Raw genomic sequence first — 24913 nt, 5'->3', positions numbered from 1 at the left:
CCAGGGTGAGGGGTTGGGGCTGTGCGCTGACAGTGCCGGAACTCCTCAGGGACATTCCAGCCTCCTCAGGGACATTCCAGCCTCCTGAGGGATATTCCAGCCTCCTGAGGGACATTCCAGCCTCCTGAGGGACATTCCAGCGGATAGGCGTGTTTGGGGGGTCGAGGTCTTCTCTGTGGAGAAGAGGGTTCTGTTTCATCCTTTACCTTGTCTGACCCGCCCGAAGACTCGAGAGCTGTGAGGTGCCAGCACAGGCCTCAGCGGAGGCTCGTGTTTTATCTTTTGTTGGAAAAAGTAATTTAAAATCTCCCTGTATGTGTTGTTTCTGTGTTGCTTAGCAGTACATAAAAGGTTAGCCTGTGCAGCTGCTGCTCTACAGAAGTCATTCCCTGTCTTTAGTCACTGTTTCCCTTTGCTTTGTCTGTACAATTTCTGGGATGGGGAGACTAAAACTGCCCATTGTTGACTGTCCACGGATTGGTTGGTGTAGATTAATTCGTACAAAGCATGAACAAGTTGGTTGGTTTTTTTACATGTTACAGAAAATACTTTGCCTGCTGTTGAATACTTAGACACTTGTTTTCATACAACTTACTGAGACCTTTTGTTGGTGACAGTCACCTTGGAGCCCATCACTGTGTGTATAATTCAGAAGGCTTTTTTGCTGTGTCATTTACCATATTTTTGTTAAATTATTTAATCTGGCATTTTATAGCAAGGCCCTTACGGAGTTCTAATGTTTCTGAAGCTTCCTTATATCCCCAGTTAGTTTAAATTCTTAAATAGCATTTATATAGCATTTACCCTAGTGACAAACTTTGGGATTTGTTATGTATTTTGTAATGAATTACTGATGTGTTTGTGAAACCTGTTTGAAGCCTGAGTGCTGATTGTTTTCGTTGTTACACAGCTGAGCTGGTGAACTGCAAAAATGACAGCCAGGAGTGAGATGCAGGTATGTGCTGATGGACCAGAACATCAGTATTGATTGTTTTAATTACTGGCTTAAAGCACTCCTTCAGGTACTCAATTGCAAGTCAAATCTGCAGCGTGGCAGTGCAGTGGGGTGGGAAGAAATTTCCTTTGCCATAGATTGGTGTGAAATAGGTGGGTGGAAAGCAAGAGGAACTGGAGACTGTTATTGATAAAAATAAATCATATGCTTTTGACATAGATGAATCAGTGAGGTGATACTTAAGATCAAAAATGCTGACACGTGGGTATAATTGATTTAGGGGGCAAAATAGTTGAAGTTACTTGGTAAAGTAAAACGTTAAATGTACTGAGGAAGGGCCATTAAGACAATGAACACTTATGTAGGAATTTAGTTCTAATAGGAGGAAAGAAAAACCAGTTGAGAAATAAAAAAAGCCAACTGGGAAATAATTAAAATCCCAGTGTACAAGTATTTGCATGATTAATATATTAGATATGATGTTCTGTTCTTTAGGTTTCACCTTTAATTATTTTGTGATTCAGGATATTTGCTTTGAATGCAGAAAACCTGCATGAAACCCTGTTAAATCTGTATCAGTGCTCAGCACACAGTAATACAGCTGCTTTGTTTTATTGTTGGCAGTTGGAAAAGTTAATTGATGAAGCTACAAGAAAAAAAGATTCCCAGTTACTGGAGAAATTTCTGGCCACAGAAGACTCTGAAAATGTCTCTTACAAAAGCAGCAAACAGTTTGTGAACAAATTAGACAAGCTTCTGTGTTGGGTAAGGTAACCATTGCATCCCAGTCATCTGCACTGGCATTGCAACAGTCTGAAATATTTAGTTTGCCTTGGTTTATACCAGCAGTTGATTTGAAAGCCTGAAATAAAGTTTAAGAATGAAATCTTTCCTTCAAGCTGCAATTGAGGTGGCTTTTGAGAACAAAAAAGGCATCTGCTTAATTATCTAGTTCTTCTGGAACTGTACATTAAAGCTTCTGTTGTAATTTCGATTTCAGGAACTTGACAAACAAGAAGTGAAAAGCGTTTCTACTTTACTAAATGTTATCCAGAAATGTGGGGAAAAAATCAGCATAGCAGGAGAGGATGGGCTCCCAGCACTGATGAAATACGGGCTTGTTGGAAGGATAAGTAAACCCATAAAACATATATGAACTTCTCAAGAAATACATAAAAATGAACCAAGTGCATAAGTGATGCTCCAGTGCTGAACTGCTCAGTGTTTGATTTGGTCCTTGGTTTGCTTAAGAATTAAGAATTTCCCATAACTTTGCAACAAACATTTGAATGTGCTTTGTCAAGTGACCCCTTATAAAGATGCTGCTCTATCACAGTGAGGGTTTTGCCAGTTATGCAATATAGAATTAATTTAGATATGCTTACAGCAATTACAACAGCATTACATATTTTTATATGAGTTTGCTGGACTGCTTTGGAGTTGGAATTTAGAATTTCCTGGTGCCATCTGAAGATTCTTTTCTTGTGAGTTCTCACAGCAGCGATTTCAGACCTGCTCTTTCAACAGATTTTAGTGCTATTGTGATTATTTTGTGTTATTCCAACCTGCAGGTTGGATGCATTAATCATTTGCAACTCAGTAACTATACAGAACAACAGATACCACCCACTTTCTTCTGCTTTCATGAGAGATTTCCCTGAAGAGCATTAATGGCAGTGCCAGTGCTGCTCGATTGCCTTCTCAGCTGCTTTAATAATAATAAAGCAGGGTGGTGATAACTTTGTGCTGATATTCACACCTACAAACAACACTCAGCCATTTGCATTTTCATCTCTTCTGTCTGTGATGGCAGATGTCAAAGTAGATCTCCAGTTTTTGTGTTGCAAAGTCCTTGAAATCTCCACATTTTGCTTTAGTCTGAGTGAAGAATTTCAGTCTGAGGCTGACATATGCTCAGCAGACTGGTAATGCTGTTGTTGTTTTAATCTTTGTATAGTTTTCCTGAAGTATAACACAAACTATTGTCTTTTTCCAGGTTATTAAAATAGTTTCACTTTTATTTTTCCTTTACATGGTCAATTGGTTTGAAAAGTTAAAAGGAATTTTGATCCTCAGAGGAAGTGAAAGGAATGAAATGCTTACAAGTCTGGCTGAAGATTTCTTCAATGTGTTACTGGTAAAAATATATTGATAATAAAATTTGTCATGATAATTGTTACTAGTTTAGCAAAAAACAACTTTCAAATGGGTTTCTATTTAATATCTCTCTAAAGTTCATGTTATAGTGATTTTTGAAATAGATTATAAGCCTTTGGGGATAAACAGTTTGCTGTATTTATACTTGTTTTCTGTTCATGGCTGGCATCATGAAATGAAGTTTAAAAAATGCACAACATTAAGTGTTCAATGAACAAAAAAATTTCATCTTGATGAAATTTTGATTCCATAAGTTATTGGTTTGCTTATCCAGGGCTCCAAGTTTATAAGATCTGTGAGTTTGCTACTTTTCACAAAAATTTTTGTCCTTGGTGAAACAATTTCAGTAAATTTAACTGAAATACAATTTCAGAAATCCACACTTGGTAGCAGAAATCATTTCTTGTATTCTTTGTTAAGGATGAAATAATTTCAAAGCCCTGAATTGTTTTTGATTACTTCCTTCAGGTACATTTTGCCTGATTTTTCTGCTGTAATATTTGCTGTATCAAAATGATGTCTTGTTTTGTTTCTCACTGCAGGCTGTGTGTGAGAGCAGACCTGAAGGTGAGCTTAAAAAACTACATATGAGGGTTTAAAATGTCTCTTTCAGGACACTTAATCAGTGTTAAAACCATTTGTACTCATGGAGGAGCTTTAGGCAAGTGTTTGTGAGGAGAACCTGTGCAACGAGGGTGGTACCAGTTTCTTGATCTAATCCAAATGTACCACCAGATGTAAATGTTTCAGCTGATAAACTGTGCCCAGAGGACCAGATTTCACAGGGGAAATGTCAGCCCTAACCTGGATTGTTCACTTTGAGGTTTCTCTGCTGCCAGATTTCCTTGTAACTTGCTGATGTCAGTAATAAAAAAGCAGGATGCTCTCAGAGATGGCAACTGCACCGAGTTTTTCCTAAAAAAAAGCTGTTTCTAAGCTGCTGTCACAGCTCAGCACAGCACAGTGATCCTTCTGTGCTGACCTTGGCATCAGGAATATCACACCCTTCCAGCGTGGAAAGCCACTCCAGACCCTTATGGGGTCGGGATCAAAGTGAAAGATTTATTTCCTTGTCTCTGGGAAGACAAATTGCAGCACCTGAATTGTATCTCAGAGAGCTGAGTTGGAGGATTGACCAAGTATATTTTAAAATTCATGTTCTCATGCTCAGGGGGGTTGTACAGTGCTGCCCAGCAGAAACCTCACAAAGAGCCATATTTACTATAAATTGAATATTCTATCTTACATTCAACCATGATGCTTAAGATACTTATCCTCAAATATCAGTAATCCTGTATGGAAAGAAAGACATACAGTATTTTATTTCCAAATGAAAATGAATCTTGTCCCAAATGTGTATGAAGGGGCAACTTTCTAATTTATTCTTTTCAACTCTCTAATTTATTCTTTTCCTGTTTGTTAGGTAAAATGCAAATACTGGAAAACTTTGTTCTGAGAACATGTTCCCTCATCACTGATGTAAGAATTAGTATTTATGTTCAGCAGGAGGTAAACATTCTTCTTTCTAAGCAACAGTTTTCTGGTCACTGTGTTAACAGACTTTGTGAAGACAGTTATTTAACTGTACAGATGCTACAAAAACAGAATCAGGGGGTTTTTTCTGTCTAAAGATAAAGGGAAAGTCACAAAAAAGTCTTCTGTCAAGGCTGCATCCCCAAAGGAAAGGCTTTTTAATGCTAATTTAAGGGACATTTTAGCTCAGCAATCAACTGCAGACAGAACTCCAGCTTAGAAAGATTTTTTTTCTGTATTTAAACCTGCAAATAAGAAACATAACCCTTTAAGAACTGATGTTCACATTAAAACTAATGTGATTTACTGAAATTGAGGGAGTTACATTCAGATAAATACCCTTTAATGTCAGATAGAACTCATGGTTATTTAAGCATTTTGCATTTTGCTTTCTTCAGTGTTCTCAAATATATTACAATGGCCCAAAATAAGAATGACAAACTTACTTTATATTTCCTCTTACTCCTTTTTTTCCACTGTTCTTAGGTAGTAAGAAAACTGAATTTAATGCTTGACAACATACCCCGAGAGGCCAAGAAAAAGTTATTTTCTACAAAGGAGATGTTACTGGTCATGTAAATAATCTTCAGTATAATTTTTATATCATTACATCATTTGCAGAGCTGGGAGGGCAGTTTTTACTAAGCCTGTTTATAGTTTGTGCACATTGGTCCCTGTTTAATTTAAGTTGCATTTGCTATGGAGTTGTCCAAGATAGTGGCTCTGGGCAGGTATTCTCATGGGTTATTCTCCATGAATTTTCCTCTTTTCCAGTCTGGGTCAGGCTTTTTCTCATCCCAGTGTTCCTAAAACAATTAAACTCTTTCTTATAAGAATGTGTGTAAAGCACAGTGAATCAGTGACTGGAAAGACAGGCTGGTTCACACTGGGAAAAGAAATAGAATAAAAATTGTACATGTAAGATGATTTTCCCCAGTGGTCCTTCCACATCCTTAGCACAGCAGACTTACCCCTTTTTAAGTCTTACAGGCTGATGAAATCAGAGTTTTATCTCATACATTGAAAATTTGTAATTAAAGCTTTCTGTGCTCTGTGTTGCTCTCATGTTCTGATGAAACGTTCACTTTGTTTGGCAGGAGCGAAATGGGGAGGAGAATTTTGGATGCTGGAGGTGAGCATGGGACTTAATTTAGTATTAGGGTTCCTAAAAATCAGATACAGAGCCATTAAAAAACCAGAGAAGACATTCAGAAGCTGCAGAATGTGGTGATTGAACCATCTGAAAAGTACAAATACTGCCTGAAAACAATCTGCAGGCTGGAATGTTTCAGTGTGTTCAGGGCGTGGGTCACTCACTGAAGGTTTCAGTTCTTCTCTAGAGCCTAAGTTTTAAAATAGCAAAAGATGATGAGGAAGCCAAGCTTTGAGTACTGGAACTTCTCTAAGGATCCTTTTGGTAGCCAACAATTTCCCAGGTCAGACAGGGGAAAGCTGCAAACGTCTTGTACACCCCGTGTGGGGGCTCTGACAGTCCTGCAAGGTTTGGTTGAAATTTCCTTTGGAAAAATAAGTTGTTTGGTCATCATTATTCCTGTACTTCTTTATCCACTTATCCTTTGGGGGTTACATATTTGGATATAATATGATTTAGAATATGAAATGCTCAGTGCTGCTTATACTGCTTTCCTCATAATATTTTTTCACCTCAGTAGTGTCTTTAAATCTCCTTTTCCTGCAGACTATGACATGCAAGTGGCCATCACAGAAGCTTTGTGCAGAATGATCTCAGAGAAGCAAAGAGCAGAACTGGCCTCCCAGTGGTTTCCCATGGAGTTTGTGTCCAGTGCATTTAAAGGAATTAAAGATTCTGAGTTTGAAACAGTAAGTCATATGAAAAATATTCCTGGGGGGATAAAACATCCATTTTACAATTCTTTAAGAAATTTCTGTGTTTTATAGGATTGCAGGAAGTTTCTTAACCAGGTGAATGGCATGCTTGGAGACAAAAGAAGGTAAAACTGATTTTTTTTTTTTAGAGCTAATAAAGTTTCTTTCTTTGCATTTGATGTTGTGATTAAATTTCCTGCTACCTCCTTGGGGAAAAAGTGATTTTTGATTGCTGGGATCTCTTAGTCTCTAAATCACACAAGTTTGTGAAAACACAACCCAGTTGCTATGTTCACATATGCAAAGTTTCTTTACAGCATTGTAGAATACTTGAAAAAAATATCCTTTCCTTACAGGGTTTTTACATATCCATGTTTAGCAGCAGCTCTTGATAAATATGAGGTAAGTTTCTCTGCCTTCTAGTTAATAAAAAACAGAGATAAGGTAAGAAAATTATTTTTTTTCAGAAGGATTCAGGTAGGCCTGTACTGAAAGCTTGTGAGACCAACACAAAGCTTGTAAGCTGGTGTAAATCAGTGCTCTCTGCTCTTATTATTTTATCTTTTTCTTTTAGCTCCAGTTCCCACTGGATGAAAATCTGGAGGAATTCTGGATTGATTTCAATGTTGGTAGCAAAAGTATCTCTTTCTATGTGGCAGCAGATGATGCAGTAAGTGATTTTTGTCTCTCAGACTGAGGCAGTAGATCCAGATTCTTTCAAGTGTATCAGATTTGTTTCCCCACATCAACACGTTGAACTTATTCCAGTGTGGAGGGGGGAAAAAATCCAGATTTGCTGTACATATTTAGATCAAAGAATTGCAAAGTAATGTTTGGAAATAGTTTAACATATGCAATGGTGAAGCATTTGTTCTGTGTCACTCTTCCTAAGAGAGATTTAAAAAGCTGAAAATTTGTCCTCACTGAATGACTTTCTGATCACTGCATTTCGTTTAGTTGTAATATCAGAATTTTCTATCTTTAAAAATGTGTTTTTCATATAAGGGTCAGCAGTGGGAAACAGTGATCATACCAGAAGAAGAGGTGAACATGTACAGCCTTGAAGGTATTTGCACTCAAAAATGGGACCTTTTGGTACATGCTAACTTGGATTTTCAAAGCAATTAATCCTGAATTACTGGCTCAATTCTCAACAAAGCAAAAGTCTCACTTAAAATAATATAGGAACTGGTTTTATCTGGGATAAAATTGCATTGCAGTCACATTTGCATTTTGGATATGCAGGTGTGACTTTATGAAAATAATTTAAAAATAATGTCTTCTAGTTATTTCAATACAAAATAAGGCAAAAGACAATGACAGGAACTAATATTCCTTCTAAACTAATTAGAATAGTAAATACCTGTAATTTGTCTGCAGCTATAGTAAATAACCCTCAAAGAAAATTCTATGGAATAGTATAAAGAATAATTATTCCTGAAAGATAGAATCTTGAATTGTTTCACTAATAAAATTTATTGTAGAGTGAATTAAAATATACATCTTAGTAGCTGTACTGAAGAATAAGTGTCATGTGTTTACAAACATTATATGAGATGTTGTTAAATTGTAATAAAGGAACTTTTCAAATTCTGTTTTTGTCCAGAAAAAGACTCAAAGAAATTATTGACAATAGATCTCAAAAGCCCAATGAATGTGGGTAATCTGGAAGGAGAGAAATTTTCTTTGTATTTTAATTCCATCTTGGAAATCAAAGACGTAACCAGAAAGATTTATGGATTTAGTAAATGTAAGGTAAGATTGAAACACCTTTTCAAATAGTTTTTAATTAATTCAAAATAAATTTGCTTAATGCACTTAAAAAAGTGTTAGCAAGCCACACCTTCCTCCTTCTAACAACTACTTTGTCCTGAGGTCTGACTGAGGAATTCCTGAGGAATGGAACTGCTTTGTAGCATCCCTTTGCCTCTGTAATCTGATTTCAGACACTTATGATCTTTCACTTGAATATTTTCTGTTCCCTGTTTAACCAAAGAGCGAAGTGTCTGTTTTGACCTGGGTGGTTCCTCCCTTTGTAGGAGGGGAGTAAGAAGCAAACTGCATCAGTTGCCAAAACAGCTGTACATGTCCTCTTTGATGAAAGTGGATCACAGGTATTTTATTTCGTGGGTTTGTATATTTAGGCTGATTATTTGCTAATTTAGAATCTCTCATGGTAGAAACAAGGACTTTGAAAATATCTCGAAGTATAGATAAGTCTAAAGCCAGCAAGTGATGGCTAGTGTGTATATATTGTATTTTTGGGGGGATATTATTATCCCAATCAAAGAATAAATCAGACAAATATATTCTTTTATGTGAATTGTGACTCAATAACCCATCCTTGTTAGAGAAAATAGCAATTAGGGTGGAGGCTTTTCAGACTAAAAGTCTGTAACCTCTGAAGTTTATCAAAATGAGGAGTGTGTTATTTAAGGTAAAGAAGTTACTCTGTGTGTTTGTGTAAATATAAAACATAAAACCCAAATATTGTATGCAATTAAATAAAATGAAAATATTATATAGGTTATGGTACCAGAAAGCCAGTTGTCACCAGGTTTGAAAGAAAAATCTGAACAGGAGGAGAAAGTCAGTAAGAAGAAAACTCAGCAACTTCCTGAAAGTTTGAGGACTCAGAATAAAAATAACAGTCAAGAAAAATGCAGAGGGGATTCCTCCAAGGTGAGTAGGATTGTGAAAACAAAAAGAGTAGAGAAGAAATACAAGTCAATTTAAATATTTATAACATTTAATAACATAAACCTCTTCTTATTTGACATTTGAAATGTAGTTAATTTAGGGGTTGATTGGGACTTGACATAGCTGTAAAAATCCTTTTGCAAAAAACTTTCTCATTGCTACTTTGGAACTCTTAATAAACGTGACAAAAGTAAAAAGGAATTGTTAATGTTCTTTAGGCCATTGTGCTCTAAAGAGAAATGTTTTCAAGATGTGCTCAGATCTCCTGGTTTGCAGAAGTCAAGGATGGCCTCTGGAAAATACTGGGAAAGGGGGAATAATGGACCAGTGTCTTCCTGGTGTAACAGGGTGTGCCTTGGCAGCAGGGCTTTAGCAAACCTGTTCCTCTTTGGTTTGTAGCTTTAGTGACACCTTTGCAGAGTCTCCAGGAGACCTCTTTGTGAACAAGGGACAGGATTTGCCCATAATTCATTGAATGAATTTAGAGAACAACAATCAGTGGCCTCAGTTTGAAAATGTTCAGTTTAAGGATTATACCATTCAGGTGGTTCGGGGAACTTTCCTCAAAAAGGGCACTGCCTAAAAATCCCATGACATTGATATCTGCAGCAACAGCAACTGCCATTCCAGGAATGGAAAGTGTCAAGAGGCTCTTGGAAAAAGCTTTTCTAAATTCTTGTGCTGCTTAGATCAGTGTCTCATGGTCGAGTTCTTTCTGTTCCTCCAGATCACTCCCTCTCGGACAAGGAAAATGTCTGAAGCCTCTGTGATTGTTCCTGGAACTACAAGAACTTCCACAAGGAGTCCACTGACCTTTGTTAGCACATGTGAGTTTGCAAGTGCCTCCAGGGTAAAAATATACTGTAAGTTGTCTTTGAAACACAAGCATGGACTGTGCTCCCTGACAGAGCTGGAAATGAAAAGGAGACTTTGTAAAATCTCCTGAGCAGATGCTTTAAACTTGCAATTTTTAAACTCGAAATTTTTGAACGAGACCACTTGGTCCTGGTCCAGAGACGTGCTATGGGATGGTGGCTGCACAGGGCTTCCCTCTAACTGGGGGTCACCTGCCATTTGTCCTGCAGCTCTCAGGCAGCTGTTGAGCAAAAATATCTGACTGGGAAATCTTTAAAGAGTGACCAACTATTTTCTACTAGAGCCAGCCTGTAAAAGCTTTGCTTTTGCCTCTGGACACCCACAGTCTGTGGGCTCTTGATTTCAACTCTGTTATGTGGAGATTAAGAGAAATGTTAAAGGGCCATAATGGGTTGTTATCAATACTAACTAACTTTTGTTGTGATCATGGGCAAAAACTCTTCCTACTGATGTCCCAGACATTGTAATGAAAGCAGTGGTGGAATTCCAACATGTCTCTGCTTTGTTCCAGCCACTCCTTTTAAAGGGAGATATAAATTGCCTCTGGAAATGACGAGCTCCACTAAGAGGTCTGACAGCAGTGCAACAAATGAGACTAGAACAAAGATTTCCTATCAGGACTCTGCTGGAGTATGCATGTCATTTGTAGCTAAGTCTTTTACTTACAATAACATTAATTTCTATTCTGATTTGTTCCTCATTCATATTTTAAAAAGCTAGAATCAGCAACTGTCCTGTAGAAAATACTGTGTTTCACTTTACTGCATAATGTTTTCTTGTCCTCTGGGTTTCAGGTTTAATATGTCCAAAGTCAGAATGAACTCTTAATTAGCCAAAACTTGCATTCAGTCATCAGTTTGAACTCCAGAATTAACTTGCTTTTACTAGACCCTCAGTTCTTCCTTTGTGTGTAATAGGAGAAAGGTGCATGCACAGAATCTCACATGGATTCTGCAGGATTGAAATACTCATAAAACATAGAATACATTCAGCTGCAGCTGTGAAATGTGAATGGCCTCAGGTTTTGGCATTTATAGCATTGGTTTTAGTGCATTTTTGATCAGGCATTCACTGCTATCACAGAAAACTATAGAGGTGTCACTGAACTGCAGTGTAAGTATGTTTTTATTTTTGGTTCTGTTCCAGTTGAACAATGACTACAAAGTAACACTTCAATTTTATTTCTGGTTCTAAATGTCTGTCTTGGTCAGATTCAGGTCAAACCCCAGACTATGGCATTCTGAAGCATTTTTGGATACAGCCATGCTTTAGAGGAAGGCTTTAAGTTATAGAATGTTTTGTTTAGAATATTTCAAGTGTCCATTTCTAGGAGAATTTTACTTCTTTGTCTGTTATGGACTGTAATTGTCAGTGTTACTGTGCTTTTTAGAGATGGCAAAGATTGACACTGGATGATGAATTCTTTGAAACAGAACAGATCAGGAGGTTAAACACCAGAAATGAGGCAAAAGCACATGAAAAGGTACTGGAGCAGCACTTCCATGAACTAAAGCAAAAAGGAATTTCATGTTTTCTTAGGTAAACTACAGGTTTATGAGGTTATAATGCTTATGGTCCTATGCTAATATTTCCTCTTGGGTGTTATTCCACTGTAGCAAAAATGTGCTGAAGAAGTTTTAAAATTTATACAAGAGGCCACAGAAGAGCAAACTTTAGGCAAGTAACTTTACAAGCATTGCTAATCCTTACTTTTAATATCATTTTAATTTTGTTCATTCCTTTTGCCATAATAATTGAGACCAAGTTAATGTCTCATACAGAGGAAGTGTTTGATATCGTTCCTGATTCTCAGCCAGTTGGGAAAAGCAACAAACCTTTGTAAGTATTAGAAAAGAATTCACTGTTGCCACTCACTTTGAAGGGAGTATTTTCAAGTATTACCAGAACTGAAATTATGTTGTCAACATAAAATACTGCCAATGTAAAATACTTTGATATGCTTAAGATTCCATTATTTTCCTATTTTATGCCCCATGTTTATTAGAGTTAAAAGTCACTTTCTGCAATTCACTGACAGTAAGGTGGTGTTGTCTTTAGGCTACCTGGACTTATGGAGAGTTCTTTGGATAGAACTGAAACATGGAAAAAAAGAACATCCCTTCTTCCTGAGAAGAGTGGGACAACTGGGGACAAACAAAAGCCAAATCCATCAGTGGCACTTCCATCCCATCCAGGTTCACACATGGTTAACTGTTACTCTTCCAAATAGATCAGATAAACTGTCCCCTTGCAGCTGTGCTTTTCTGTCCTGTTTTCCTTTCTATTCTTAGGGAAAGAGCTGTGAAACAAAAAGCATTTATTCACTCTTTGAAGTACCTCTCCAGATAAACAAATTAAATAAAGATAAGAAAAGGGAGAAAATGAAATAGAGACCATACCAAGTGGGCAGTCAGAGTGTTAGTCATTTGGAACAGAAACTGTTAAGGACAGAAGGGAAAAATGTTGAAACTACTGCTGAAACATGGTTTAAAACCTTTCTTTCAGCCAGAGTGGCCGACATATCTTTGCATTCTGAGCTTGCAAAAGAGGAACCTGAAATTCTCCTCAGAAAAGAGCCTGCAAATTCAAAACCATCAAAGCCTGTGAGAATTTCTTACCTTCCTTTCTTTGACTTGCAATTAAGAGAATTGGCAAATCTTCAGTGTTCCAGAATTTGTGGGTTTACTGTCATTTAGTCATAAACTTACTTTTAATTGATTTTGCACAAATACCAAATGAAGAAATAATATCACCTTCACTTTTTGCTGTTTTCAGTGACGTGTTTAAGATTAGTTTACTCTGAATTTCTTTGTCAAAATTATTCTTAAATAACCACCAACTTATGCTTCTCATGCACTTCCTTGCTCACTTTTGAATGTTACACTCCCAAACCCACATTATTTAAAAGCTAAGCTCATGTTTCCTTTCTCACTCTCTGGGCAATGCAAGGGGAAATGGTTTGCAAGGAAATGTGATTTACTACATCTAGAAGACATTTAATGCAGTTTAGGGGTTTTTTTAGGAACCTGAAGTTCTGTTTGCAGCTTTGTTCTTCTGTTGGATGGGTTCAAAGTTAAGTCTTCAATTGTTTTTATAGAAACTAAAGTCTAAAGAAATCTCAGACGCAGCCAAATCACTGATCAGTAAAATCAGTGACAGGTACAAAGACAAGAGTGATGAGAAGAGCAAAGCAAGAGACTCCTTGGGTTTGAACAGGTAGGATGGGAACTGTCCCCTGCTGGGCTGATTCCTTGGGGCTCTGTCTGTGATGGGTGATGGGTGACATGAGTGAAAGGGGCTGAGCTCTTTTAATCCTTTGAATCTTTTAATTGATGTATTTAAACACACAAATAGGTTTGCTGGGTTTGATAAGGCTTTTACTTACCTGGGCAGTGTTGTGGTGCATGTATTCCAATTAGCATTTAACAATATGTGTGCTTATTTTTAGGACATATTTAAATAAATCCTGGAACTCCAAGGTAACATTATTGCTTTTGTTAGAATTGCTTTTCATAGCAGCTGTGTGTACAAATATGGTGGGAATCAGTAGGTGTAAAGGGACATTTCACAAGCACCAGTGAATGTTAAGTATCTGTAGATGTTAATTTTGTATTGGCTGCATAAATTTAAAATACCCAGGTGGAACAGTAGTTTTTACTGGCAACTGTCATCTAGTGAAACCCAAATTAATTTCTGTTGGCATATTATATATTTAATCTCTGCCTTTTGTACATGTCAATGCTAAATATTTAGAATAAAAATAATATCAGAAATAAAATTATGGAATCCTTAAAGTAGACAGAGCCAGGACACAGAAATGAGTCATAATGTTGGGGGGGCAAAAAAATTCTGAGGTTTTGTTGATATCCTTAAAAGATAAAGATGTAGGTCCTCCCCTTTGTTGCTAATCAACATGATTATCTTCATGATGAACTTGCTTTTTGAGATGACAGGGTTTCTGAATGCATAGTCCAAATTTGCCATGTGAGCCAACTTTTCATTTCTGTATAGGAAGAAGTTCAGGACAGAATCCTGACAACCACTTCTTTTCTTAATATAACTGCTGGTCATATCATGTAAGTAGCTACAACATTTTCAAGCACAATTTCTGGCTGCCCATACCTGACTCTGTGAAATGTTCATTAATTCAGCCACAAAATTGCTCTCTGTGTCTGTTTGCAGGGATGATGTCTACAACTTTAAACTCAGTGGGTTTGATGAGCCTACAATAAAGCTTGGAGTAAGAACATAACTGAATCCTGTATTTTATGATTAGATTATAAAGGAAATCAGTCAAATTTTCTTTGCTGAAAGGATAGTTAAGATCTGAACATTCAAATTGTATCAGTGAACTAAGTGGGGAAAGAAGTTTGCCATGTAAATACCTGCAGCACTCTCAAATATATAATGTGTAAATGTATAACTGTCCTAAGGTTCTGGCCACTTCCAGCTGTTATGAAGTTTTTCCTGAATTAAGAATTAAACAGTTTGCATGGGGGTATCATTATTTTAAAATATTCTGTATTCTGTTATCCCAAAAATGTTATTGCCATCCTTACAATCCCCATTTAAAAAACATCTTTGTCCAGATGTTTGAGTAAAAAGAGAATCTAATGATGTTAAAAACAGAAGACAACAAAAGATAGTTTTGTTTCTTAAGCTCAGAGGAGCCTTCTGAATTGGGGAAGGTGGTGAAGTAAGTGGGGGGATTGGTTTGAGACACTGAAAGCTTCACTCAGTTCCAGCTGGTTTTAACTATCAGCTCTGTTAAATGAATTCTAAGATGGAAATTAATGACCATTAATTACTGAGTGCAATAACTGAGGAAAAGGAGCCTTTAGCTGTTGAATTTTTGTTCAGATTGTATAACAAATGAAAACCTTGGTTTGTTCCTTATTTATTTCTATTTTTAGGTCCAAGAATTGCATGTTACTGAACTGAGTGTTCATACAGAGACAACCAAAAAAGGGTAGGATGTTCTGTTGCATCCTGGTCTGCTGATTATCAATAGTACTGTCTGCACTCTCCAGCATCCTGTTACAGAATTCCAGGGAATGTGTTCCATGGGGAGAACAGTTCTCCTCAGGGAATACTACAGGGATAGAAACTCCTGACTAGAGGGGGTGGTTTTTTGTTCATGTTCAGCCTGCCCAGGGCTCTGTTACTTTGTGCTCTCACTGATCCTTGGGAAATAAGCCCATTCTTTAGGGTTTGAGGTGAACAGGTATTTCCAAAATAATGTGAAAACAAAAGTAAGTGCATTTGTTTGAATCTTTAATCCACATATCACCTGAACAGCAGAAAGTTTTACAGCAAATATTTTTAAATGTATCGTTAAAGTGGTTTTTATTTTTCTACTTAAGGAATGCAGTCGTCAGTAAATCCAGCGCTGAAGTGAAAGGAACAAAAAAAGTAAGGTTCAGATTTTTGTGGCTCAGTATAGCTTGTCTGCCTGCCTTTAAATACCAGTTATGGAAGCAGAATGTACATAAAAATAAATCAATAACTTGAGAACTTTTTCGGGTTTTGTAGGCTAGAAACAATCAAGACAAGAAGCACCTCTTTAGTGACTCAGACACAGAGAACAGAGGGGATGACAGCAAGACAGAGATTAGTTGGCTACAGGAATCCAAGAGGAAACCTAAACCCCAGATAGTCAATTACAGTAGAAATAAAAAATTAGGGAAACCAATAAGCACAGACAAAAGTAAGAAACTTTTTTCATATTTCTGAAGAGTGCTGCAAGAAGTTTGTCCTTAGGTACTGACTGCACAGCGTGTCGTGTGCTCTGTTGCAGATATCAGATGTTTCTGTTGTCTTGTTTCCAAGGAATTTTCAAATCAGTTCTAATCATTTATAAAGGTTGATTTACATAAAGTCTGTATTTTAATGTGGAAAAGGGTTGGAGGATGGGACAGGTGGAAGTTGTTGTCAACTAAAAAAAAAAAGACTTCTTAAAATAATGGGCTGAAAGCAGTTACTGAGTCAGTAAGCTTTTGGGCATGAAAGTGCTTCTGTTATTTACAGCTAAACCAAATGGCAAACATTTGAACATTATATTGATTTTTCAGGCTATGTTGTAACACCAGATGAATCCCCTGAACCTGCTTTCCACATGGAAAAACCTAAAGGCAAAAATGCAAAGAAGAAAAAGGTAGATGTAAGTTTGCACCTAGAATTGTAATGGATATTCAAAATCTCTTCACCACCCACAGAAACTGTTTTAAAGTAACTTTTCATAAATATGTGACATTTCTTCATGCTTATTTCCAAATAATTTGTTAAATACTGTGTATTCTTTTCAGGTACTATTTTCTTTTCATGTAGTATTTAGTTGGTATTTCAGGCATAATACTGTGAGTTAGAATGATTATTATACATTGATGCTTTTGTTAATAGACTGATGGTTAAACTCTCTGAGCTTTGGTAAAGTTAAACTTTTTTAGCTGTTTTGAAATAACTTGGTTTAATTACTTGAAATCCAGTATCTACCTTTTTTTCTTGTATATTGATTTATTGATCATGCTTATAAACTGAAGGTGGTTTTATTCTTCCAAAGGTAAACAAATGTAAAAAACAGAACTCAAGAACTGCTGAAATGACAGAACAAACCTCCAGAAAGAAACTACCTCGAAGAGCAGCAGCAGCAAAAAATTACAAAGAACCTTCCAGTTCTGAGTCAGAGTGTGAAGAGCAAATTCCACCATGCACCTCCAAGCAGGAGAAATCAAAACTGCAGGTATACAGTTGCACTGCATTATTAAAAATCCACTGCTGCCATATTTTTCAAAATTAACTCTACTCTGTTTGTGTGCTTGGTACTCCTGAATTTTAAGTGCAAGTTGAAATTAATAGAAATTTATGTGTCCAGTTGAACAAATTCAATGTTTTTTGATATTAGAACACCTGATATCCTTATGGATTTAAGTCCTGCTAATAATTTTCCTTCTGTTTGATCTTAGAGATAACATACTCTTTGTCTCCTTTTGTGTGCACTTCCCCATGTTTGCAAAAATGTTTCTATAACATTTGTATTGGAATAGAAACCTATGAATGGGGCAATCAAGGATTATAAGCAGCAAAAAGCACCCCAGGTTTTATCTGTGGAGCCAAAGAGAGGAGAGAACTGTGTGCAGAAACCACCTGAGAAATCCAAGAATCCTGCAGAACAGAAGGAAATGGAGGAGCCTTCAGCTGAGAGTCCTGCATCTCTGGAGACAATGAGATGTAGGTATTTGGGCTTGGAATTTCCAGCAATACAGAGTCGAAAGTTGGAGGTTAATTGAGGATTAGCACAGCAGTACAATTTTACATTTATTTCATGCTTTTAACATAGGAGAGATCCCCCAACTCAGGGTGTTCCACATAACTTAAAGACGTGTGTTAATGTGCCACTGACACTTTTATAGATTGGTGCAGTTATTTGTCACCAGCATAACCTGGAAAAGCAATGTGTAAGTGTTGGAATGAATCTGGTAACTGCTAAAACAGTGGGAGAGTGCCAAGAGTGCGGCAAGTCCTGCACTTGAAGTGCAATTGCACACATCTGAGACTTGGAGACACCTAGAGCTGGAACAGTGAGCAGTTTGGGCCTTTGGCTTGCCTTTTTTAACTTCCATTCCTCATGCTGACAGTGAAGGAATTGTTTTCTAGGTGCTGAAGGACTCTCAGAAGGAAATGTTACTCCAGAGCACACTTCCAGTGAAAGATCTCTTGGTCTTCGGGAGTCATCACCAGAAAACAGGGAGATGTTAAATTCTGAGAGAGGAATCACTCCCAGTAATTTCTGTCCCCAAAATAAGAATATTCACAGTATGTGTGTCAATCAGTCCCCTGAGGCAACAGCTACAAAGTCAACATTTGGAAAGAAAAGTTTCTCCCCAGTGTTGACAGAAGCATCTTTGGTAAGAATGGTAACATTTCTCTCAGTCCTTTTAACTGAAGTTGTTCCATTGAGCTGCCAACTATTTTGTGCTTCTCTACATCTCCCTTCAATAATGGTTTTGGGGTTTTTTTCTTAATGTGTAGCTCAACCTAACAACATATAAAACTGTCAGTGGGAAAAGTTCCAAGGGAGCTGGATTGGAAACCTGTAACAGTAACGAAGGGTCAAGTTTCCAGCGTTGCTTTTCGGACACAATTCCTGTTAAAGGAAAACCAAAAGATACCACTAAAGCTGTCACCAAAAGCAAAGAAGAGGTATGGTACTAAATTCTTTGCTTTTTGTCTGTTTGATCTACTTTCCAGCTGGTGATTTTTAAGGGACATCTCTCAATAATGATTTTTTTTGGTTCCTGTGTAGCTCAGCTTAACGACATATAAACCTGACAGTGGAAAACATGCAAAGGGAGCTGTGTCAGAGGCAAGGAGTAATAATGAAGATTCAAGTTTCCAATTTTGCTTTTCAGACACACTTTCTGTTAAAGGAAAACTACAAGATACCACTGAAGCTCTCACTAAAAGTAAAGAGGTAAGTTAATGCCTTCTTTGCTCTGCAGAAGTCAGCTCCAGCTTATCCATTTCACCTCCTTTACAGTGGAAGCTTTAAGGGCAATGCATCTCTCTCAATATTAAACACTATATAATGTCTACTTGGGACCTGCTTGGAAAATTCTAGTAGTTATTTTTTAAATATTTGAGATAAATATCGTATTTTTATGATTTATCATATGGATACAATTTATTGTTTATCATATGAAAGAATTGTATCCCAACAAGATCAGTTATAATTCATGTTTTAAAAAAAGACAGGGAGTGACTTTCAAAGAAAATATATGATTTTTCACCACATAAATGTGCTTTTTTGATGGAGACTTCTAAAAATGATATAATTTGGAAGCTAATAAATCAGTGGCTTTTCTTTAGGGTTGTGAACCACCATCTCCACTGTCTGCTTCCAGTGGGAGTAAAGCACAGTCTTCAACTGAAGAACCTTACGACCCTGTAAATGAGTCAGGTACAAACATTTAATTAAAGCAAAATACTTTCTGTATGTCTCAATAAAGGTTAAGAAAAATATTTTATTTGGTATAAAAATGTGGCCACATTGTTATATTTTATATATTTTCAGTATTATTCTATTTTTAGCTCTTTTCTAATTTTCTCTCATTTAATTATCCCCAAACAAAGCTGAAAATTAGGCTCCAAAATGCAGCTGCAGTGAAGAATTAGTTGTGCTCCCAAGAAACAGTTAGAAGCATTCCCACTGATACTGGGGAAAAAAACTGGGGATAATGGTATTGTCAGGAAATGATGCCAGACTTGCTGATTAGTCAGAGTTCTGTGTTCCATAGAAATCTTCTTGTTGTTTTATATCATTCTCATCTCTTAAAGCCAAGACACATATTCCAAGAGTTTGGATCCAACAGGTGAATAAAATCCTCTTTATCCTCCCATCTTGTTGTTTTAAATAAACCTAAAATTAAGCCTTGTGCTCATGTTGATTAAAGGGCCAACTGTGCAGACATTCCTGAAACGAAGATACCACAGTGACACAGAGAGCAGCTCTGAGGAGGCACGGGCCAGCAAAGAGGAGGAAAACACAGGAAGGAGAAGAATCAGTTTAAAGCCCAAAAAGTTATTTAAAACAAATGATGCTGCTACTTACAGAGGTTGGTCATGGAGTGACAGTTGAATACAGTTGTGCAAGAGTTTAAAATAACGTGACGAAGCTTTAACAAGGAAATGTAATATCCCAGGAAAAGCATTGTACATGTCAAAGAAAAGAAATAAAAATGCTGAATATTTAGAGATTGTAGCCATATAAAAAGACAGAAAATTTATATGAAAATAGAAAGTGGTTTCATCTCATTGGTGAAATGAATTGATATATAACAGAAGCTGCCCTAGGCCCTGTGCTAACTCTGGGTTGCTGCTTTTTCCTCCTGAATTTGACATTATCCTTTTGTACCTCTGCAGTGTCTGAGAGCATCTCCACTCGATCCCTCAATGAGCTCTCTGCTTTGGATGGGCAATTCTGGGAACCTGGTTGTTCAACTCTCAGCATATGTCAGAAGCTCCAGAAAGAATTTACCAAGAAAATTGAGGCAAGACCCTTCCTGTGCAGTGTCAGCTGGGGGTACATGTGCATGTGGGGGATAGCTTGGCTTCCACCACACAGTTAGGTTTTCATGTCCCTTTAAGCCAAGTGCACAGAATGTCAGGAGATGACAGAATTCATGTTTCCTTTTAAGCTTCTTTCGATTCCTTTATGTACTAAACTCTCCAATGACCTTCTCTGCCATGCCTGTTTTATTTTTATTCCACATGTACTTTCTCTGTTTTGAAGGGGTATATTTTCCAAATAATACACCATTACTTATATTAGGTAGAATTTCATCAAAAGCATAATAACCCCAAATGTATTTACATGTCACTGAGAGAAAACTTTTCCCCAAAGGACAGGGGGACCATTTTAAAAAATGTGATGTTAAGCAATTAAGAGTACTAAACATATTACAGTTTTTTCCCTAAAGTGAAAATAATTTGAATTTAATGTTCAAACACCCTCACAGAACCGCTCCCGGAAAATGGATCATTTTAATAAGCAAACATTAAAAGCTGCCCATCAGCATTTGACAACAATGAGTTACCAGCTCCACGAATGCAGGTCAGTCATGACAGATGGACTTTACAACATCCTTCAAATGCAAGGAATACCTTCTAAAAGGAACCTGGTTTGTTTTGGTAGGATCAGGCAGCTGGACAAATTTCATTTTACTCTCATCGAGGAACTGGAGAATTTTGAAAAGGATTCCCAGTCCCTGAAAAACATGGAAAAAGAATTCACGGTTTGTATTTAAACAGCTGGATCGTGGGGAAAAGTGAATTCTTATGGGATCCATAGATTGTTCATGTCATCTTTAACTTTAGATTATTAATTTTGATTTTAAAAGCCTTTATCATTTTGCTTCAAGTTGGGTGAAATGTCAAACAGTGAATTTGAGGTGTTGGGATTGGCCAATGCTCTGAGAATTCCTTGGTCACTACGTGTTTTTCCTATATATATTCACTATATGAATTACTGTATGTTTTTCCTCCTAGGATAAACTATTACTAATACTTTATTGGGCTGGTTTTCCAGCTTCTGTGGGGACTGTGTAAATCCTGTGCAGCTCTGCTGAGTTGTGGGTTATTTTGTTCATATGAGATATTGGTCAGTTTTGGCTTGGAAAATCAGTTCCTATTGATCAGCATCTGTTAATATTCTATCTTTCCAGACCTTTTGGAAAAAACAGACAAGTACTTTGAGTACTTACATGAAAAATGAGCAGCAGAGGTTAGTGGGCTCTGTCAGTTCTGGGATGAGGTTTGTGGGCTGTTCATCTGAGGCACAAGTCAGGCCAACTGATATTCCTTGTGCAGTTTCTTCCATTAAATAGAGATGGTAGATGAGATGAGACAATTAGATTAAAATATTACATTAAAGGAAAAATGTAATGATTCTCCATTTAAATTTCTCCACATACCTGAGGGACTGTTCCAGCAATGATGATGATATTTATCCACACTTTAAAGTACAAATAGATTACAAATAATGGGGCCTATTTGTGGTCTGTGTGGGAAGTTTATACCTAGCAAAACTGTTTGAACTGTGTTTTGTTTCTTTAGAATTCAGGTTCTTAAAACTTCATTTGAAAAGAATATCTACCATTCTGTTGACTATGAAGAACGTATTTTTACTTCAGAGGTAGGAGGAACTTCTGTTTTGTATGAGGAGCTTTTGTTTCACTCTTGTTTTAATAATTCTTCAATTGCACCAACAGGTACCAGTACTGACTTTTTTTTCTGAAGAAAGACTTTATCCTTAGCATTGTATTGATGATACTTTTTTTTGGGTTTTAGTTCTCATAAAATGCCCTTAATTTAACAATATTCACTGTTTTAGGCCAAGATTTCACCCATTAGAAGATGTGTGCAGTTACCCAGATTTATTCTGGATTCCATGGCTTTGTTTATTTTGTTTATGAATATTTATGTTATTCATCCCAGAAAGAACAAATTTAAAACACACATCCCTTTCCACAGGCAAGTGGATGCATGTGCATCTCTGTCTCTTAGTTATAAAACATTTAGGGATGTAATTGTTTGCTTGAAAATGTGTCACCAGTTATGAGCAGAGGAGATGCATTCAGGATCTTTTTTGCAGATGCATCTGATGAAAGAGGACATAAAAGGAATCCAAGAGAAACTTCTAAAAGAAATGGTAAATGAAGTCATCTTGCACTCATTTTTATTTATTTTTTGCTGTTTGAACACTAAATTCCTAAGATTTTAAATCCAAGTATCACTGACATGTTGCACTTCAGACCTTACCCGGGTGATAAAAGCCACAGGTAGATGTGAATGTACTGGTTTGGTTCTGAGTCTTAATATGTGGAAAAGTATCCTGTTTGATCTGTTAAAAGCAGCATATTCTGTGCACCAGGAGTACAACATGTTAACTTAAACCTTCCTTTTTCAAAAGCATGTGACAAGTGTGATGTTTTTTGCACAGCAAGAAGAGGAGCTGTGCAATGTTCGCAGAGGATTGCAGACCCTGTTTCAATCAAAGACTGAATTCTGAAGGGAGATTTTTCAGATTCCTTCCTGAACTTCAAGGTGAATATAAACACTCTTTTATAATGGAAAATTTGACAACTTTTTTTTTTTTTTTTTTACCCTCAAGGAAACTGTTGTAATGAAACCATATTTTCCTTAATAATATTAAAATCTTTGTGGATAAAACTTCTCCACTTATCTGTGAGATTTGGGATTATTTTACTGAATCTGCTAAAAGGTCATATGTAATTTTATTTTAGCACGTGCTACTTTCAAATATGTCTTTAACAATTTGTGTAGGTTATTTTAATGACTGCCAGAGAAGTCACATTGAATTTCACTTTGAATCTTTGTTTTGGGCCTGTATGTACAGAAGACCCACTTTGTCTGATCCAGAATGGAGTCAGAAATTATTTAGGGATCGAGTCATTATTTAGGGATGGTTTGATCTCAGTCTTGTTTGTGGTATTAGACTTCAGCAGGAGTTTCTAAGAGAAAACAACACTCTAAGCACTCGTGTTTGAACTATGTTGCAAATAGTTGTATTAAACAAGTCCAGAAAAATATATATTGTCTGGTTGTTTTTTTTCCCCACGATGATGTCATTGCTGTTTTGCTTCAAATCAATAATATGCATTGGCACATCAGTCAGATAAAGCTGCTGCACAAATATTTTGTGTAAGAATTTTAAAAACACGAGGCTGTGTTGTGTCTGGAAATCATTACACTGAAATTGCCAGTAAATAATTGGGTCCGCTCATCCCACCTAGGTAATTGTACTAATGTTTTGCTCGTCTTTCTGAGCCGCAGGTTTGTGTGGTTTGGGGTTTTTTTGGCCTGTACTCAGTGTGTTCTCCACTAGATGGACCTCCTGAGCTGGTAAACTTTCCACTGGTCTAATTGAATTTCATCTGCATGAAACAGGAGTTTTCTCTGAATTGTACAAGGTTTTTAAAAGTGCACTGGAAGGTCCAAATTATCTCTTACAATGAGGGTACGTTGGAAAAATAATACAAATGCCTTATTTTTAGTTAGGGACAGGAATTGGGCACTGCAGGCCTGTTTGCCTTTTCCATTGGGAAGGAGCTGCACAAGGAGAGCCTCCCTGAGCCACACCTGCCTTCCATGGTGCCATCCTCGTTCCCAAGCCCAGTCCATGGCCCAGGGAGTGCAGGCAGCGTCCAAACATCCCCACAGACTTGCCAGCAGCAAGCAGAGTGTCATCAGGGGATCAGTGGCATCAAGTGTGGCTCTGGAATTCTGTCTCCACAGGAGCAGAGCAAAGGCTGGGCTGGTTGTGCTGGAAGGATGTGCTGGAAGGACAGCAGAGAGCAGGGGAAGGAGCGAAGCTGTCCCTGCACAGCTCCAACGTGGTTGAGTTGCATCAGTGACAAAGCTCACAGGCAATGTTTGGCATTTAAACAGCTGCTCTAAGTTACCCTTATAATATTTTTATCTTTATTTTATTTTCCAACATCATTTTAATGTGTTTTATACAGCATTTATTAGCAATGGAAGTATGGATTGTTACTTTCATGGACTATAAGCCAAGTTTAGTTTGTAGTTAACAGTGGCTCATCTGCTGTTCTCACACTAAAAATGCCTCTGCTGAAGAAACTTTTCTCTCCTTTTGTTCAGCCTTTATGTATATTGCATCTGAACTCTCATTATATTGTTCTTAAGAATTAATACTATTGTATTAATAATCAAATTAAAATGATGGATAAATATAGTAGTAAGTTAAAAAACTAGTTATAATGATGCATATTTCTGTGAAAATCCAGCAAGTTAAAAAATTGCACTAAAGAGGAAAAAATACATCTTTGGATCAAGTGTTGGGTCATTCAGGTCTTCAAATGACAGTCAAACAGGTCAAACATGAAAATGTTACACAAAGTGACAGCCAGCTCCAACAAAGCCAGCCAGTGTCACCCACCCTGGCCAGCACCTCTGCCAGGAGTCCTCAGTTCCCTCTCGTTGCCTTAGTGACACAGAGTGAAGTGTTGCTGTGTTCTGACCTGCCCTTCTCCAGGAGCAGCACTGTGTGAGTCCATCCCCACCCTGAGCACAGCCCTGGCTCTGTGTGCTGACTGTTCCCCACCTGCAGCAACTCAGTCATAGTCTGTGGCATCCATTTGAAACACTGGATTTTATTGTTGTCACACTCCATGGAATCAGCTCAGTGAAGCTGCGAGACCAAGAATGCCTTTCTCAGGTTTTTAACATTGAATGACTCCCTAAAGTTATAGCAAAGAATGCCTTTCTCAGGTTTTTAACACTGAATGACTCCCTAAAGTTATAGCA

At 37.2% G+C, this 24913-nt stretch overlaps 1 protein-coding gene across 9 annotated transcripts in view; it reads left to right on the top strand.

Moving 5' to 3' along the window:
• Positions 1–107: 107 nt before the first annotated feature.
• Positions 108–24913, top strand: part of SYCP2 (synaptonemal complex protein 2) — a 26428-nt gene continuing 1622 nt past the window's right edge. Inside the window, exons 1-47 of one of the 9 annotated variants that reach the window (XR_003528095.1) lie at positions 108–242; positions 911–955; positions 1580–1720; positions 1956–2084; positions 2988–3092; positions 3655–3679; positions 4536–4621; positions 5132–5220; positions 5743–5777; positions 6345–6487; positions 6566–6618; positions 6850–6895; positions 7068–7163; positions 7499–7559; positions 8100–8248; positions 8533–8607; positions 9020–9175; positions 9921–10020; positions 10581–10699; positions 11460–11552; positions 11686–11746; positions 11851–11908; positions 12128–12264; positions 12575–12672; positions 13167–13285; positions 13518–13548; positions 14081–14145; positions 14252–14309; positions 14983–15038; positions 15433–15481; positions 15602–15776; positions 16141–16229; positions 16629–16808; positions 17113–17296; positions 17723–17973; positions 18098–18268; positions 18372–18539; positions 18935–19025; positions 19519–19680; positions 19988–20115; positions 20584–20678; positions 20760–20859; positions 21289–21347; positions 21680–21758; positions 22218–22274; positions 22570–22669; positions 23882–24824. Coding sequence is in view for 2 of the 9 variants with exons in the window: in XM_027645806.1 (XP_027501607.1) it covers positions 932–955; positions 1580–1720; positions 1956–2084; positions 2988–3092; positions 3655–3679; positions 4536–4621; positions 5132–5220; positions 5743–5777; positions 6345–6487; positions 6566–6618; positions 6850–6895; positions 7068–7163; positions 7499–7559; positions 8100–8248; positions 8533–8607; positions 9020–9175; positions 9921–10020; positions 10581–10699; positions 11460–11552; positions 11686–11746; positions 11851–11908; positions 12128–12264; positions 12575–12672; positions 13167–13285; positions 13518–13548; positions 14081–14145; positions 14252–14309; positions 14983–15038; positions 15433–15481; positions 15602–15776; positions 16141–16229; positions 16629–16808; positions 17113–17296; positions 17723–17973; positions 18098–18268; positions 18372–18539; positions 18935–19025; positions 19519–19680; positions 19988–20115; positions 20584–20678; positions 20760–20859; positions 21289–21347; positions 21680–21758; positions 22218–22274; positions 22566–22634 (4515 nt within the window). In the remaining 7 variants the exon portion in view is untranslated. Of the gene's footprint in view, positions 352–910; positions 956–1579; positions 1721–1955; positions 2085–2987; positions 3093–3654; positions 3680–4535; positions 4622–5131; positions 5221–5742; positions 5778–6344; positions 6488–6565; positions 6619–6849; positions 6896–7067; positions 7164–7498; positions 7560–8099; positions 8249–8532; positions 8608–9019; positions 9176–9920; positions 10021–10580; positions 10700–11459; positions 11553–11685; positions 11747–11850; positions 11909–12127; positions 12265–12574; positions 12673–13166; positions 13286–13517; positions 13549–14080; positions 14146–14251; positions 14310–14982; positions 15039–15432; positions 15482–15601; positions 15777–16140; positions 16230–16628; positions 16809–17112; positions 17298–17722; positions 17974–18097; positions 18269–18371; positions 18540–18934; positions 19026–19518; positions 19681–19987; positions 20116–20583; positions 20679–20759; positions 20860–21288; positions 21348–21679; positions 21759–22217; positions 22275–22565; positions 22670–23881; positions 24825–24913 lie in introns of those variants that run through there. The other 8 variants (XR_003528097.1, XR_003528093.1, XR_003528096.1 and 5 more) reach the window with 8 other exon arrangements.

Source organism: Corapipo altera, unplaced genomic scaffold (genome assembly GCF_003945725.1).
Source record: "Corapipo altera isolate COAL_440 unplaced genomic scaffold, ASM394572v1 64, whole genome shotgun sequence".
Classification (NCBI taxonomy): Eukaryota; Metazoa; Chordata; class Aves; order Passeriformes; family Pipridae; genus Corapipo; species Corapipo altera.
Note: the sequence above shows the minus strand (reverse complement) of the source record. Positions and strands in the feature narration are given on the sequence as shown.